We start from the raw sequence: 18,654 nt of genomic DNA on the forward strand, positions 1-18,654 counted from the left end.
ATCCAAAGCTCCGTGAACTCAATAGAAAAACTCCTGCGGACTTCAATTAGCTTTGCATCATGTCTGATAATGATTGCAATCATTTATTCAAGTTGTTAATTGGTGGCTTAATTGACATAATTCATAACAATCACATTTGTAACAACCTTTGCCTGGAAAGGTTTCACTGTACACGGCAGGTGCCACTAAAGCTGAAAGGAATTATTTAAATAACTTTGTATAAAAGAACATTTTTCTACCTTTATTTTTTGTGCACTCATATTTAACATGAGTCACCTCTGGCTGTTCCACAGAAAAAAAAAAAAACAAAACGTGCTGGGAAAAAAAGGCAGCATGGAGCAATGGTAAAATCTAACTACCAGAGCACGTTCCCTATCGAATAACTTTATAGTCATTCATTCTGCATTAATAATGTTCATAATGAAGTAAATTTTATGCACAAACAGTGTTTAACATTACAATTTATAGTAGTAGACAATTAAAAGTCTACATAAGATGAGAGATTCATGCACTGCCTTTTAGATAAATGCTCTCTAATTAATTTCTATTTGGCTTATCAGTTTGAAGATGCCCATTTGCCATCTGAACCCTTAAAGAACCTTGGGAGACACCATCAGACTGTGCTAAAGGTGCAGCAGCTGTTGAAGCCTCAGCTTGTCCCTTGCCCTCAAGTCTTCTCCTGTAACCTGTGCCCAAGCCTAGCCGTCATTTAAGATCTACACAGTTAGAAGTCTCTCGCTGATGGTCACATATTGCTGCCCTTTCCATGGTGCTCAGTCTCACAGGTGCCACGTTCTTTAATGTTCCCTGTGTACACAAACTTGGACACTGACATTTCTATCCCTGGATTTGTACAGGAAAGGTGGATAAGAGAGAGGTTGCATTCCTCCCAGGTACCCACCCTTCTCTGGCCCCACATGGGACAATGTTAGAAAGACAACACAAAGCAGTGGAGCATTGTGGGGTTTATGGAATTTTTTAAAGACAAAAAACACACCTATTTTTTCGCTCCTGTATTTTCATCATCCTACAAACAAGTGGAGTCCGCCCTAGGCTTTTAACCAGCATTTGGAAAAGCCATCTCAAAGGTGGTGAAATATTTTGTAACAATTTTAACATTGTTAAGAAGTGGCAGAAACAGAGATATGAAGTAACTGAGGGTATCAGAAGCATAAAGTATCGTGTTGGGTTTGTGTGTTGGTGGGGTTTTTTGTAGGGGAGGAGGGGGCTACAGTGGTGATCCCTGTGAGAAGCTTCTCAAAGCTCCCCTGGCTCCAAGTCAGACTCACTTCTGGCCAAGGCCAAGCCAAACAGCAATGGTGGCTGTGCCTCTGTGAGAATGGATTTAAGAGGGGGAGCCAGAGGAGTGGGAGTTGTGAGGAGGAGTTGCAAGGAGCACACCTATATGAACACTGAGGTCAGTGGAAGAAAGGAGGAGGAGGAAGGGGCAGAGGTGCACTGGTGCAGAGACCCCCCTGCATCCTGTGGCGAGAGGGCCGGGCTGTCCCCCTGCAGCCATGGAGGTCACTGGTGGAGCAGATGCCGACCTGCCACCCACGGAGGAGCCCGTGCTGGAGCAGGTGGCTGTGCCCGAAGAAGGCCGGGACTCTGTGGGAAGCCCGTGCTTGGAGCAGTTTGGCGCTGGGAGGACTGCAGCACGGGGGAGGGACCCACGCTGGAGCAGACTGGGAAGAGCTGCAGCCCGTGGGAAGGTCTCGTGTCAGAGAAAGTTCATGGAGGACGGTGTCCCGTGAGAGGGACACCACTCTGGAGCAGGAGAAGAGTGTGAGGAGTCCTCCCCTGAGGAGGAAGGAGCGGCAGAAACAATGTGTGAGGAATTGACTGCAACCCGCCTTGTCCTACCCCACTGTACTGCTGAGGGGGAGGAGGTAGAGAAATTGGGATGCTGTTCAACATACAGGACACCCTTGTGCACTTCCTCACCGCCGAAGTAGCATCAGACACTGCATATCTCCTTCACCTTCTGTATTACCTCCCTACAAAATGTTCTACCAAATGTAAGGGTCTAATCCGTAGTTTCACAGCTGATGCCAAGGACATCTTTTGCAAACATACACAAAAACTTCTACCAGGTAAAGTTTTGTTCAACACATCCTTCTGTCCCACATAACATAAGTTTATGTCAAAGGATAAAGTATGCTGCAGTTTGAAAGTGGACAGCAGTCTGCTGCAGGGTAAGAAACCAAACCACCCTTTCCCTTTACACCCTCAGGCATGATCACAATTAAACTATCTACATCTACAGAAGGAGACATTTCTTTAACCTTCTATTTTTGAACTTCTATGTAGAGAAATAGCCTAATAATAATAAACCCTAAAACGACAAAACCATGCAGAGACCTACCAAACAAGACTCTCCACTTCATGTAGCTCTTACATGGCAGAGATTAGAAAAATAACCGAGCAGCAGTGATAAATGTATAGTTCTGTTTCACCTAACACTGGAAGGTACACTCATACTACAGTGATAAGGACAGCCACAAACTCTCCCAAAGCACAGCAGGATAGTACTTCAAAGGGAAGGGAAAGAAAAAGAAGGGAAAAATAATAAGTAAAAGAATAAGTTAAAAGCAGGACCACAGCCTGAAAAAAAAACAAAGCAAACATTTCTGTATGGTCAAAACCCAGAAATATCACTTAAACATACAGCAATTTAATGAACCTCCTCTCTTGCTAGCAGTCTAACAGATGCTTAAAATGAACTGTAATGCTGCTAGAAGACGACTGTATTAATGCAATTTGCTGCCTGGTTTCTGTATAACCAAATTATTTCATCTGCTACATAAAAGTCCCAAAAGTAACTTTTCTAGATTAAGACAGGGCCACTTTGGTGAAGCAACGTAATGGAAGCAAAAGATGCTAATCTTACTCCACAAGGAAAGGGCTGTAGTTTTCACATTCTTAAAGTCAGTGCCTTTCATGTGGAGTCTTACATTCATTCCACATTTACGGCCTTCAGAATTCTTATTTGTGAAACTGGATTTCTAATCTGGAAAGTTCACATCATGGTAAGGAAGTAGCACTCTCTCTCTTCTTCCTTTCATTTATTCAGACCTTAAAATATCTCATTTGCCTAGAAATCTGCTCAGAGGCAGACTGGGCCAGATCCTTAAGATTCTGTAAATGATCACAGCTCCACTGATGTCCATGGAGCACCAAGAGACATCAGCCGAGTTTCTGGCCTGCTCACTGCACTGTATCCTGTCAGCAGTTGTATCCTTTTCCCCCCAGGTGAGTCAGACACAGACAGGAAGATCTGCACTGAACAGCAGTACTTACTGCAGTTCTCTGCCTTTTTATTTCGATGAATCACCGTCTTTTGACTGGGTGTGCTGAAGAGGCTGGTCCAGTTGACAGTGTGGTAGTAGCACAAATTGCTGTTGTCTGTTATGTAGATGTTGCCAGCACTGATTTGCTTCAAGGATTGAAACTGCAGAGAAGTAATGCCTTGTTGCTTTAGGATGAGTAAGGAAAGGCCACTGTGATGAAAACAAAAGTAAGAGAGACTAGGAATTAGCTCCATATGGCAGAACTTATTAGAGCTGGTTAGGAATTCACCACTAGAATTAGTTCCTAATGTCAAGATAATCTTTCTAGCAAAACTGAAATTTCATCAGAAAACTTTTATTTTGCGGTAACACAAATATTTTATGAGCCAACATCCAGTTCCACTGCCTAGAAAATTACAAGTCCTGTAAAAATTGTGATACCACAAGCTGTGATGCTCGCAATGCTAGGCCAAGCGGGCCAGCAGAACTCCTTAACTAGTTCCAGTTCATCCATTAACATATTTTTTGAGATAAAGTGCTGTTGAGAAAACTGAATAGAATCCAGATTTTTTTTGCAACAGAATTAATACTCTGATAGTTTATATGCTAAGAAGAAACTGACAAAGTCATGCAAAATGTATTAACATCTTCTGTCAGGCATCAAATTAATATTTTTGTTATTTTCAAGGAAATATTTCCAGCCCATTTTTCTACATTTCACTGTTCTTTTGTTGTAATATGTAGTTATCACCTTTCTTCATCAAAGGTAAATGATTGTCTGTGTAACATGGAAATGACTGCACATATTTATGACTGAAGATTAGTGAAGACAATATCCAGTTTCTGGGCATCCTTTAAGTTACTGTATTTTAATGACTATAATTGTTTTCCATCTGTTCCAAATACAAATGTCTGCCTCCAAACAGAATGCTGGGTTGTAATTCAATCTCAAGGTTTCACTGCTATTCATATTCTGCTTGGATTCCTGTTTAAGATGCCAGCAGAATCCCATGACTGATTTACTACATTTCCGCAATGGGGAGCCAGGGGTTGTTGTATATATCACTCAGGTACCTTCTTGTGCTTCCCCCATTACTTCTCACCACATTCTCTTCAAGCCAATTCCTCCATGAGTTTTCATACAGAAATATCTCTGGTAAAAATGGCACTGCAGAGATAATGTACACCCCATCTGCAAGGTACTTCAGCGATTTCCGTGTTCTTCCATGTATTCATCTTCTACCACTTTTTAAGACTACACTGTTCTTTGGGCACATGAGCCTGTACTTCCAGTTGCAACCACATAAACTTCCCGATAATAGGGCTAAATTCTACTATTAATGTCTTTTAAGTTATGTTTCACATTCACAAGGTATTTTAAACCATAAAATGTACCTTCTGGACAATGAGTTAATAGCTACAGCAATGAACCAAGACATTCTTTTTTTTTTTTTTTTTTTTTTATAATCAATATGTTCAAAAGGCATTACTCATTATAAACAACTGATTAGCAAAGATACTGCTAAGGAGTACCTTGGTAACAGAGAAAAATATATCATTTAATGATGCCCTTCCCAAATGATGTTGCATTCTGTGCTACTGAACAAAGAATTATTGAATACTAATAAAAACCAATTCCACCAACAGAGGAAGTACCTTACCTATAAAGAGCTCTTCCACCAATAGTAACCAAGTTAGAAAACACCCTGAAATCTGTCATATTCTCAGGCCATGACTGTATATTCAAATACCCTGAAGGAGAAAAAGGCAAGCACATGAATGTCAATGATTTCAGCTGTAAAGATTGCTTTATTACATATATGAGTTAGGACAGGCTTAGCCTATAAATGAAAAGCAGTGCTGATTTGAGAAAAAGAAAGAAATAGGTAATGAATGCTACAGGCTAACATCTTTGAATTCATCAGGTGGCTCACCACTGTCTCCTCCAAGAAAGCAAAGGAGGACTCGTCACAGCAGCGTAACATACACTTTCAACAGCCACAGTGAGGGTGAACCTAAACACAGGCTGGAAACTTGCAAGGCTGCTCAGCCTCTTCTAAACAGCAGCAGCAGAAACAATGAAGACTTTCCTGAATTAAGAACATTCTGTTTTAAAATGTGCTAGATACTTAGGACACAAGTTGAGAGATCCGTCATGATTCATTAAAAGATGACAAGGCTTTCCTAAAACAAAGAACTTGCATTCGTTTCTGAGAGTGTTTGTGAGGACTGTTGATTATCAAAGAGCATTCCCTGCACAATTATGTGGAACTACTTATTCTGTGCTACACAGACCTCTATGGAGTGCAATTCCCTATGATTTTGATTCAGTACTGGACTGAAATGCAGTGTATCCTCAAGCATAGGGGTAATTCCACTTAAGCAGTAGAGCTGAGACTGTCAATTAGTCAGTATGCTTAAGAATGGCAAATTACAGACACCCAGATGCCAGATTATCTTTGACATTAATTAAGGAGAGATTCAGAGCTTGCTTTCATTTTTTAATGCTACTGGCTTGCTGAAATACACAACTTTTGAGAGGTGAAGTACATGGGAGAGAACTCTCTTCAAATATCAAATACTCGCTGACTTCCACCCAGCTACAATCAAGCTATAGCGTCCAAAGATTTTTTTTCTGTGTATGAAATAGGGAAATGCAAAAAAAAAAAAAAGTAAAAAGATTCTATCTATACATAATCAGCAATCAATCAAGAACTCAAAGCTGCAGTATCATCTTCCCTGCCCCCAAATGGTGAAACAAGAAGGAAGACACAAGAAAAAAAGTACTGAGTTCTAGCTATATGACCCCACTGAAAAGTCACAAAAGACGGGAGGGACTACCTCCCCACATGCCCACACATTATACATTTGCCTTTGAATTACATAAACTAATTTGCAGCAGCATCTGCTGTTAGAACATGAGAAGTAGCTGCAAAACCAGATTGCATTGTCTGCTTTTTGACAAGGCGTATTTCAAATGCTTTCAAGTAAAGACCAAGACCCTTGCCCACTCAACAGCAAGGTCTCAGTCTTCTGATGCTTGTCTGCCCTGAACACAATGAACATTCCATACTCATGAGCAAAGGACAATACACTTGTGAGTATCAACTGATACTGAAATTGTTGTATATTAAACTTTTATGAAATTTACAGCGTGATGAGTTTAAAGAAATAAACACTGTGTTCTTCAGAAAACCCAACAAATGACAACTATAAACACGGAGTGAGAAGTTCAGATTATAGGAAATCAGAAGTGTGTTACCTGTTATCTCTCTCACTGTTTGGAAGATATTTAATTTCTCTGGATTGATTGCAGCAATTGTGTGATATGGGTCCCTGAAAGATTAAAAGGACAAAATGTGATACTCTGAATAAAAAAAGACGAGGTTCTCAAAGCTATACCAGGCAGAAAGCCATATTCAGGACATCAAGACTTTGCTTTTATGCAGCATATGTTCCAGATTTTTTCAGAACGTTTCTAATTTCTTCAGACTGTTGTTCCTGCAAAACCTGTGTCTTAACATCTCCCAAGTCACTTTAAAGGAAAATAATGGCGCTTACCATCTTTAACGTTCAAATCATTAATGTTTTAGCAAATATTTATGCTCATGAAAAATTAAGGGATTCTAAACAAGCATGGGTGATGTCTGTAAAGGAAAGATGAATTTTCAGTTTTTTTCCCAGGAATGCAAGCTCAAATGGTACAGTTGTGATACTGTACTATCAGGACTAACAAAATTGCTACCGAAATGAGTGACAAGCTATAAGCAAAACAAAACGAAGAGCATGCCAACAGTTCCTGACACATGGCATTAAAAGGGTATACTTTTTAGATGTTGAACAGTGAACATCAAAAAACACAGATCCTTGCCAAGTAAGGATGAAAAAATAAATAACTCCACCAAACATTAAAATCTAGAAGTTAGATACCTACAGTTTAAAAAGAGGAAGCTGACCTTGATTTTGAGAGTACCATCATTTAGTAAATACCTTTCCCCACCCCTAATTTTAAAGGAGTAAAGACATTCCAGTGATTTAAGAAGCCAAGTAGAAGCCTAACCCAAACAAAAAACCTTTAAAAATCCTTCTGTGATGCCGTATTATGGTATTTTGTGAGGGTAGGAAACATCCCCAGTAAATGCAGACCAGGCATTTCCACCTCTCCTCCTTCTGCTTTCCAAGAGACAACATTCTGGGAATTGGAACATGCAGGTAATCACCTAGGCCTCACAAGGGTCTGTGGTGCCTCACTGATGGGGTCATTTCTAACCACCCTGGAGGCAACTCCAGGTTAGCAGCAACAAAATGATTTTTTGAACCTTAACATAAAGCCCAGTGGACCAGAGAAGCATCATATACACTTAATTTTAACAAGCTGGGGCTCTCAGAGAACTAGGTAACAAGTTTTGACTACCTAACAGAAACACAGAACTTTACTTTTAAAATGCATTACTATTAAAAAAGGAAACCCCTTGCCTCATAAACATGAGGTTGCTCAATTTCACCTCCAAATCCTAAGATAAAGCAGTCTTTAAAGATCTGTGTATCTCTCTAACTGAAACTTGAATATATACTTCAAAACTGATTGATAAGAGGGCAGCTTCTCTGCATGTATATGCAGTGACAGCCACCTAGGCTATGACAATTTATGCTAGGTGAGGCACTCTCTCTGCATATTCTGCACATTAGACTGCTGGTCATATGACATTTAAAACAAACTGATGGAAGGTAAGTTCCATTTCTCCCTTCTATTCTCTAATCAACCATTATTGTAAGCCAGTAGCGAGGATTTCATGAAGTAACCACAGATGACCATGGCCTTTCCTCTTTATAGTGCAGTCTGGTTCATCTTTTGTTTTCCTAGAGGCTGAATCGCAAGAATCAAGGTAACAGTTTCCTTCATAATGGAAGGCAGAAAACTAATTTATCCTGGATCTGCTATTCCGTAAAAGAAGCCTGCGGCCATCATTAAGAGGTGGGCACGATTTGTTTCAGCTGACACCATGACATAACATCTTAACATTTCATCACTTACCCATGAATCCCTGTAACAAGGAAGATAAGGTTGCCATTGATCTTGGTACAGTTTATGAACTTGTCAATGTTGCTGGAATCCACCGTCTGAGCTGACACTAAACTCCCTGTTCCAATGCCATCACATGCTGCCAAAACAAGGAGTTTGTGTAAAGAACTAGGAAAAACAATGACTGAATCAGAGCATGTTGGCCTTCTCAACACAAGTCTTCATTTCTTGCAGAGATAAAGCAGCAGAGAGGTGTTAAAATGGCACCCATTACATTATCCATATTCCCAAAGAAGAAGCACGTGCCAATTTAAAACAAGCAATATGCCGCAGAAGGATATCGCGGCACACAGGTTAAGGTATTTCACACTGGATCTAAAGGCGAGTATGAGCCACACTAAATCTCACTCAAGCCAGCTGTAAACAGTTGATAACTAGTTCAGCCGAGCCTGGTGGCCATGTCATTTATTTGTGCGCTACTCGCTGAAGAAACTGAGGGGTTCTAACACTGCTAGCTCAAGAGGTCCCCTTTGCTCTGGTGGATTTGTGAACTTAACCATTCACATGCCATAAGGTCTTTTAGAAAGGACATACAAATAATTCTTCTGAATTCCCTTCCAGATATGGCTTCCCTTAGGACTGAATAGGGGCATAGGCCCACGTGGGAAAACTGATGGTGCTTTGCTCCTGAGATCTTCAAGTGGGGAGCAGAAAGTGTCCGTAGTGGAGCTTGGGGCAGCAAAGTAACCTATAGATTTCAGTCTTCCCAACAGCATTATCACTGAAAAACTTCTAGTCTATGTTTTAGATGCTTAGAAAAGAGGTGGAAGATTCTGGGTAAACAAAGGCATTTAAAAAAAAAACAAAAACAAAACCAAACAAAAACAGAGGAAATAAATAGAAGCCTAACACTGTGTTAACATGTATGAGACATATCATACATTGAAGGCTTTAGTATGGCCCCCTTTGGAATGACAAAAGGACAGCTCTAAAATGCCTCCAGGAAATACTTGTCATTAAAATAACATAAGATAGAATTCTTTCAAATTTCTCTAAAACCAACAGAGAAATCCCCTTCATCTTGATCTAATCAAAAGTAATTGGTTTGGTTAAATTACCATTACAACTTAATACATTTTCATCCTATTGTATGTATTTCACACACAGCCTACATAGCTCAAAGTTCTGTGGGTATCCAAAGGCTATTAATATTCTACAACATACTCATCAAGAGCATTTCATGCCAAAATAACACCCTGCTCTGCTCTACTACAGCACAGACTACATTCAAGAAAACTTATACTAAACTACTGCCTACCTTTAGGACAAATGTCAGTGCAGGGCTTGCACATCTTAATACCATTTTCTTCAATCTCCATCTTGGAGCTCGGACATGCACGGACACAAGAGCTGGAATCTACCACAAAGTTGTCTGGAGAGAAAAAGAAAATATTGCCAGAAAGTGAACCACTGGACTAAATAATACTGGGACATGGTTTTGGACTCTGTGTCAATACATATTATTCATTACCTCAGTAATTTCACATTGGCATTAACATTTAATGTTCAGTGTTTTCCAAAGTGTGTAAGCAAGAAAATTAGGCACGTTTTCGGAGACCTATGAAAAACCATGAATTGTCAGGCCTGATTCCCCTTCCTCCCCCAATTTGTTTTTATCATTATTTGTAGTAAAAAAAGCTACATTAATTGGAAAGAAATAAAACAAGATGCTCTGCCCTGTCTCTTTCATATACACACATATACATCTGCGATAAAGCACTGCAGAAGACAATGACAAATGTGTCAGTTTTGCCTTGTAAAACAACTGCCAAAGGGGATATAGACTGATCCTACCTAAGTGAGAGCTTAATACTGTCAAGAAAGGAAAAAAAAAAAAAGGGAAAAAAGTTCAGTGAAGTATTTGGACAAAGAGTCACATCCCTTAAGTAGTGCACAGTATACCAGTTTCATAAAAAAAAAAAAAATCTTGCCTAAAAAACCCCACCGCTCTATTACAGACAGAATTAAGCCTTGACAGTCATAGCCTCAGCCTACTGTCAATCTGAACTTCTCCACAGAGACTCAAAATTTGGATTTTGGGTTGGGTTGAATTATGGTTTCATTTATTATAAATAGCCATTCTTCTTATATGCAATTTATGGATCAAATAATTAATGCACAACTGTAAATCTTGGTGGGAATGAAAGGGAGAGCAAGAATACTGTCTCCCTTATTTTTCTGTCTAACTAAAACAACAGTCTCAAAGGCAATGTAAGTAATGACCTTCTGAGTTTTTCTGTCACTTGTCATCATCTGTTTGGTATGTTTTTTGCATGCATGGGACTACTCTTTTTTTAACTCCCTTTTCCCCTCTAATTTTGCTCTGGAGTTTTAATAATGTATTGTTGTCAGTATTGCATGATTTTTCCTCATTGGGACAGAACAGCTCAGAAAATAATTATCGTTACTATCTGTCAAACCATCATTATTCCAGGTTAAGAAAAGTGCAGCAGTATCATGAAACCATTTGGTGCCAGGTAGTACTGGTGATGGACTTTTGTTTTTCTGAAACAGAAATTTATACCCTTTTACAATCCCACTAACTGTTTTAACAGTTCGTTTTGAAAGTTACAAATGCTGATATAAAGCAGGAACGTAACAAGCAGTGGTCAGGAAAACAGAAACCTAGTGAACTGCCTTTCTTTAAGAAAATCACTATAGTATAGGACACTTGGGAAGTGTCAGCAACTCAGAATGTCACTGCCTTTAGTTAACACGACTGAGTTATTGCAGGCTGCAAGCACACATGGAGTGATTTGAGACACTGCACTATGCACTTAGCGCTCATTCTCTCATTGTTTTTTAAGACTCCTGAAATGCAACTCAAACTTTCCATCACCGCAGCAAAAGGCAGCTAACACAGCACTTACGTGGGCACTTTTTGACGCAAAAAGCCCCATAGGTGTACTTGGCATTGTGATTATGCTCCAGTTGGAAGGTGGTAGGATTGTATACAAAAGTCTGGGGACACTGCGTGACACACGCACCACTATCATTGAAATTCATACAGGCCTGCAAAACAAGGGAGAAAAAAAATATTAGATTTAATCATAGAGCTGCTGTTGTTTCTGTTGGGGTTTTTTGTGGTTGTTTTTTTTTTTTTTTTTGTTTGTTTGTTTTTTTTTTTTTTAGTTTAAAATACAGCCTTGATTATTCAGACTTGCTGCAACAGTGAGGAATGTGATATATAGTTTTCTAACCTTCACTTTGGTTACTCAGATTCCTTGCTAGGATCTTGGCAAATACATGACTTCTAGAAAAGGGCTCACTGAGCCCCCTTAATATGAACACAGTTGACTGTTACAGCACTTCCTACAGAAACACAACAACACTGTAATTTGTTTCGTAACTATTGTTACTACTAGCAATCAACTAATTCACAACTCCATAGGACATTTTAAAACTGCCAAGAGTGAACAGCTATTTATCATAGTCAGTCTAAACAAATGCTAATGACTTTTTCAGAGGTCCAACCTTTAGATTTCTTACAGCATGAGTCCATCGTCCAGCTGAAAACTGAAATTCTCAATTAGAAAGCAAGAGGGATAAGAACTTCTTTTGAGTTAGCACAGGAGGGGGTCATTTCCCTAAGTGTCAAGTTTAACAAGGTCAGTTGCTTCACACACTGAGAAAAGAAAATAGGACTTTGTATCACTTAGCATTCAAGCTCAGCCACCCACAGCTGACAGAGGACAGGGCCCTGACAAATGAAGAGGCAAGTGTGTGGATAAAGAAAGTAATGGTATGCAGGGAAAATAATTGACCATGAGAAGCTGATAATTAGTAATAGGAAAGCCCCACCGATTTTTGCATTCCTTGTCACCACACATCGTGTCTGTGGTTTTAACCACAGCTTAGAAAAAACCCGTTGAGGTAATATTCACAAAGCATATCATAAATATCAAATTCTATATGAATATGAAAGTTGTAGCCTGGCTTGGATCTTTCTAGTAGTTTAAGCAACCACTGCTACTGGATTCTGCTTCCCCACTAACCTGTCGTCCAGAAGCCAGGTTGCTTTAGAAACTTTAGTCTAGAGATGAATCCTTCTGCTGGTTCTTTTCCAGGTTGTAAAAAATGTAGATGGTTTTGAATCCTTAAAGAGTCAACAAGTATACCAAGACGTGTGTCACATTTCCTCCCCTGGAGGGCTGAGAAAGGTGAAAAAGATGCTGCTGTTCTGCTGCTTTTACAAACAGTCCTTATCTCCACTGAGACCAGGACCAGCAGAACTGAGGGGGGTTCCTTGTCATGTCAGAAGATTTCACAAGGGAAAGGCTAGTAATGTAATCAAGGGAGAAGGACAAAATCTGCTGCTGAAAGGGACAAGCAGGGAGTTCCAGGATGAAGCCATAGTCCTATATGGAGCTTGAGCTAAGCCAAACTGCTGATCCTGTCTTTTCTGGTTCTTTAAAGTGCCTATTACAAAAACTGTCAGTTTTTCATAGAACCAGATTTATTTTATTTTTTTTTTCCTCTTACAAAGACAAATACCGTCAGTTACTTCTTTACTAAGAGCTGGATGGGAAGTCCACCCCATGAATAGGGTTGTGCCACTTTTCTGATTCCACTGGGTACTCAACCAGGCCCTCCTATGCATTTCAAGTCTTAGATCCAGTCTGGCTTTGAATGCAAGATAAGAACATCTCTAAAACTTTGTTTTAGCATATTTGTTTGCAATTATGTCTGATGATGATTATTGTCTTGCTTTTAGAACTGAGTATGTAAATGATTGCATGGCAGCATATGGAGAAGGATGGATGAATTTTATCTAGAAATATCAAAACCATATTTACAACAGGATGCTGTTGCAAGCTGCCATAATACACTAAAGGATTTGTAATGCTTCGTAACTGTACTTTTTCTTATTAATAAATACTAATTTAGTTTGTTTCATCAACACATTTTTTTACATCCACTGTTGACTTAAGAGGTACTGTACCATGTACATGACAATCGTCTGATAACCATTTAGCAAATCCATAAAGTAAAGCACCCAAAATTCAGAGAGATGGCACTTCTCAAGAAAAGCTCATCTAGAAGATTTGGGAACTTTTGATTTATAACTATAATGCTTTGTATACATTTGTAATTGCTTCGATAATATATGCAAACTTCTAGCCTTTGGTGCTAAATGCTGCTAATTTGTGAATGAAAGCACAGGAAAATACACAGGAAAAAACCAACATTCTGTATCTCAGCTGAAAGCTAAGCACAGTTGTCTATAGCCTACAGGGTTACACTTTTCACCCAGTGTGTACTAAGCAAGTAATGACTAGTCCTGAAAATTGCCAGACCCCTGCTGAATTTCTTTTACATTGCTCTGGGGCTAGGAGCGAATAAGAATAAAGCCCTGGGTGCTTCTCTGCTGGATAAAAACAAACACGTTAGTTGATTTTTAGCACACATATTTCCATAACTGCCACAATTCAGAAAGTCTAACTCATTTTCTTTCAGGCTACAGTATTACAGAACTTATGTTGCAATTAACTTGTCTTTAACCTTTGAAAATGGACATCAACACATCAGCTTTGAGGATGTTCCTCAACAGTCACATAGGAACAATAACTGCATTTTTCCTCTTTCCTTTATCCATTTGGATTGTACATGACACGGGAAATTGTTATTTCCCCATCTCTCTAGTCCAAAGCCAACACAGAACTTCCAGTGAGCGTGGGATCAGGCGTGCCATGTGTGCCGAATATATCTATTCATGCAAAGCCCCAGCCACAAAGAACAGCTTTAGTAAAACCTGTTAGCAGTTGTTAGGCCATCACTGCACTTCAGCAGCAGCAAAAAGAACAGCATTTAGAATGTGTTTCTGAAGCATACCACCTACCACTGGCAAATGATATCTGAATAGTGAGCAAGTTTAAGGTCCAGACAGGGAAAGATTAATTTTTGCCAGTTCACTATGATCCAGTTGCCTACACTAACAAAACACCTGCGAGTTTCCATACCATAAGACCCCTCCTCCCAATCCTGTCTGACACATTTTAAAAGGAGCCTACCCAACTTCACAGATATTTGTCTCTTCAATCACTTGAGTACCTCTGAAAATCCACTTCTCTGTGCATGTTCTAGTTCTAGGCTTCTTTAGGCCTAGGTTTGCTTCCCTGAAAACTTTAGCAAAACTTGTCTCTGCAATCCAGTGTTATAAGCTACACAATTTTTGAGATCAGTGTTGGGTTCTGAAGCTGCTTACACTTTATTAGAAATAACGGACTACAAACAAGACAGCTTTGTCTAAAGGCCTGTATGTTCTGTTTGTCTATTTTTTTTAAGGAAGAAGTTAGCCTTTCCCTCTTTTGATCTTTGGCACACGTAGCAGCATGTATTTGAGGTGGAGTATTTTGGAAACCACTTTCCTTCCATCTCCACTAAGAAGCATGCCCAGTAAAAAAGCTGAATTTAAATCAAGTCTGGCAGTAGTAGGGAACACCCTTCACAGAGAAACTAAATTGTATCCTTGACTTTCAAATAAAAAGCACACAGAGCAGTAATAAAAGCCATGCTCAAATGTAATGATAAATACTTCCAAAAATTCCCTATCACCTCTAAAAGGTAATTTTAGAAAAGCAAAAGATAAAAATCACAGAGATTAGCATATTAATGGTTCCCAATCTGTATTTACAAATCTCGTAAATCTGTTAATGTGTAATATTAAGTAGATAAGTGCTGTTAATATAATGTGAAAAATATTAAATGCTAAAATTTGCAGTCTAAATCTGGGAGTGTGAATGCAATACATTAAATGGGACAAAACTGTGAATTTAATGGATTAAAGCATTAAGAATTTGCAGTGTGACTGCCAGGAAGGAGAAAAATGAGAAGTCTCATACATACAAAGCAATCAGTGTCTTTAGGTCCGGAACAGCCTCCAGCGCATTCCCGGTGGCAGCAGTCGCTGACGTAGGGCCCATAGCACCGTCCATCACACTGCTCTGCACACACCGTCTTCGTTACTAGGAGGAGGTAGGAAAAATTATCATGTCAGAATCTGAACTAAAGAGAGACCTCTTCAACTGCACACTGAGGAAAACAACAAACCAAACAGCATACTGAAAAAACCCTCAAGTCTTAACGTAATTGCTTCAGTGGTACTGGCCACTCATATCCTCCAGAATACCTTCACAATAACCTCTTTAGGAACATGTATGTTGCTCGAGGACTGTGGAGGAAGAATTTTTAAAGTATTTGCTCTTACATGTGGAAAATCAGGTGGAATATTATTTTATAATTATCAGTTTTTGTAAACAGCTGATAGAAGGATATGAAAAAAACCCCCACAAAATAACAGAAGCGCCTACCATTCCCATGTGAGTTTCTCCCCACAAAGAACAGCAATACTGAGTAAATGAGTGAAATTCAGAGTGAGGCCAGCAATCTCAGAGCCAAATACTGTTCCTGATGACAAGTGATTTGACAAATAGGCAATGAGGTAACAGAACAGAATACAACCTGCAGATTGGAACTCATTTGGAAACACCACTTACCTTTTCTAAATAACACAATTCAGCCTTCATTCACAGGGAAACAACTATATTCTACCAATTGGAAAGCACAGTGATTTAAGTGGTACCACACTACTGTACCTCTGAGCTTAGTCTTGTGCAAAGAATTGTCAACAAGTGGAGCACCTTCCCCTCACTCGGCTATAGCTTCTATCTTTATTTTATGGAAAAATAAGTTAATATTATCCACAGGACTATACCAGCCACTGCCTACAGAATGCCAAGAAGCTGTGCTGTCATCTGTCTTTTGATTAAAGCAGGGATGTTACACTTCTGAAATTAACCTATACCATTTATTTTGTTAAAAGCATTTAATTATTTCTCTATGGAAAACAGTTTTCAGGAAGTCAGAGAACACAAAATTCCAACTTGCTGTTCTATTCTACTATTTAATGTGTTGGTAATTCCTTTATAAGTACTTTCCAATCCAAATTCTCTCCACTACTTGCTGGAAATACTTAAGGTAATGCCAAAGCTTCTTGATATACACACTATGTATTAAAGACATAAAAATGCAAATAACCAAAGAGAAGTCATGATTTATAATCTATGGAATAAAGTGATGAACTTATAGAGTAACTCCTTCTTGCTGATACCAGAGGCAAACCCCCTGACAGAAAACACTTTCCTGCTTTATGCAATCTAATTTGGGAAATAAGGGAAATTTCTGTAAATGCACTTGCTGTCAACACTGCTAGAGAAACAGGATTTGTTTATTTAAGCTAAGCGTATTGATAAACATTAGGACAGAGACATAAAACAGTGGCATATATTAAGCAAAACACACATGTTGCAGTATGCCACCACCACACCATTAGCTGAGAGGGACAGAGTCTCATCTCACAAAAATGAATGAAGACCTCATTTAGTCAGTGACTGAACATTGCTTTTTGCCAGTTCAGAAATTGGTCCATAGTGCCTTGATTTAGACTGGACTGGGCACTATTTGCTTTGACCTTAAAGGGAGGCAAGGCCCACATTTACCCTAACTTGCCAGAGGACCTGATTTGCCAGAGGCTCCCCCTCCACCATCAGTGGAGAGGCAGAGAAGCAGCGGACATTCATTTCATCCTGTCCCACAACCCAAATCCTCTGTGTTTACCTGTGTCACCCCTCAAACAAGGAGCTGTCTCCTGAGCCAAGGGGGCACCATCCAAACACTCTGCCTCCCTTTTACACAGCGACCATTCACGACTATGTTTACCTCACTTTTAAAACTACCTCTCTTCTGTCACCACATTCTGGCCCTCTGGCCGGCGTTACCGCTGCCAGCGGCCAGGCAGGCCCCGAGGCCAGGCACCGAACCGCTCTGCATGGCGGCAGATGAGGGGGAACTAAAATGGCTGCCGCTCCCCACTGAGCACACTCAGTGCCCCTTTCTAGAAGGTTCCACAGGCAGAAGGTGGTGTTCGGGTTCCCCTCACCAGCACCTATCACAGTTACAGCACAACAGCAGCATATTTCCTTTTTCTCTTTTCTTCCTTTTTTTTTTTTTTTTTTTTTTAATTTTTACTTTTTTTTTTAATTGCTCTAGAAGCAGAGAGCCAAGGAGCCAAATTTCAGGCAGATACAATCAATGGTGTTACCACAGGAAAAGAGAAGAGGACATGATAGCACACCATGGTCGTTCACCAGCAGGATGCTGTTAAAAAGCATTCCTCGCTGCTGCTCCACAGCAAGTTAACGTTTTGCTTTAACCTGGGAAGTTTTGGTGAAAGCACCTCAGTGTAGACAATTAGTAAAAGCCACCTAATTAGCTCAGTTATAATGTATTTACCTCAGTGCCGGACGTTGTTGGGAGTGGGTCAAGATGTCCACCGTGACTGTACAATCATTGCCTCCCCGTGGAGGAGATTTCCTGGCAGACTTTAAAAAGGGCAAAGAGGCCAAGGCCCAGCAGTATGTCCCATATCATCAGCTGCAAAAGGTACTGGGAATCCTCCACTGCTGCCTCCCCAAAAACAAGCCCTGAGGAGGTGAATCCCCTGCCTCGAGGGGAGGAGGGACCTGCCTGTCCTGTGCCTGCAGTTTGTGACCACAAACCCCACTGACCACCCACTGGCATCATTAGAAAAGGCACGGTCTTCTTGTCAGCTCACGAGCTACTACTTTTAGCGAGCCAAGATCTGTATTTGCAGGATTATACACTTCTTTCAAGCTGAGCTACAGATAATACTTCTTCCCTAGGCTGTGTAGCTTAAACAGCGGTGGGGAACGAGCTCAACAACAGCAATGGATTTAAGCAATTTACTGACATCTTTTCAGCAGTTTTCACACTATTAGACTAGGACAAAATTATCTAAATTTTTCACCATCCTCTAGAGCCCCACTGTAAGGCTTGTGCAATGTATAAAGTTACATTAAATTCCCTAACTTTTTAAGAGACTACAACAATTTATTCCAGAGTATGTTTCCTTCTTTAAAAACCCAAGAGCACCCCCTGCACCAGGGTTGACCTGGAGGGATATGGCCCCCTTTTCAGCACAATACTTAAACGTGGTGCCATCAAAAAGCATCATCTTCTTATGATTAGGCACCAATTTAATGAGGATCTCTACCATGTTCCTCAGGATACGGAACATTTTGAGTTTTCCTGAAGACTATGAAGTTACAATGTGGTTTGCAGAATTTACAATTACCGCAAAGGTTTGTCATTGTTCTTCCCTAATTGTTTGTTTTACTGGGAAGGCAAACACCACCAACAGAAATGCCAACATTTCATTCTAGGAAAAGGCCACAACACACCCTATTTATCTTCTGGTTCATT

The 18,654-nt window shown here is 39.9% G+C and overlaps 1 protein-coding gene across 8 annotated transcripts in view; it reads right to left on the reverse strand.

Moving 5' to 3' along the window:
• The window catches only part of ERBB4 (erb-b2 receptor tyrosine kinase 4), a 640,083-nt gene that overhangs the window by 166,058 nt on the left and 455,371 nt on the right, over positions 1-18,654 (reverse strand). For all 8 annotated transcript variants that reach the window (XM_042783933.1, XM_042783931.1, XM_042783930.1 and 5 more), the window contains exons 6-12: positions 15,220-15,338; positions 11,244-11,385; positions 9,632-9,745; positions 8,326-8,452; positions 6,553-6,626; positions 4,952-5,042; positions 3,301-3,500 (exon numbers count right to left, since the gene is read on the reverse strand). In XM_042783933.1, the coding sequence (XP_042639867.1) occupies positions 3,301-3,500; positions 4,952-5,042; positions 6,553-6,626; positions 8,326-8,452; positions 9,632-9,745; positions 11,244-11,385; positions 15,220-15,338 (867 nt within the window). The remainder of the gene's footprint in view (positions 1-3,300; positions 3,501-4,951; positions 5,043-6,552; positions 6,627-8,325; positions 8,453-9,631; positions 9,746-11,243; positions 11,386-15,219; positions 15,339-18,654) is intronic.

This window comes from Tyto alba, unplaced genomic scaffold (assembly GCF_018691265.1).
Source record: "Tyto alba isolate M040663 unplaced genomic scaffold, T.alba_DEE_v4.0 Super-Scaffold_7, whole genome shotgun sequence".
In the NCBI taxonomy this organism is placed as follows: Eukaryota; Metazoa; Chordata; class Aves; order Strigiformes; family Tytonidae; genus Tyto; species Tyto alba.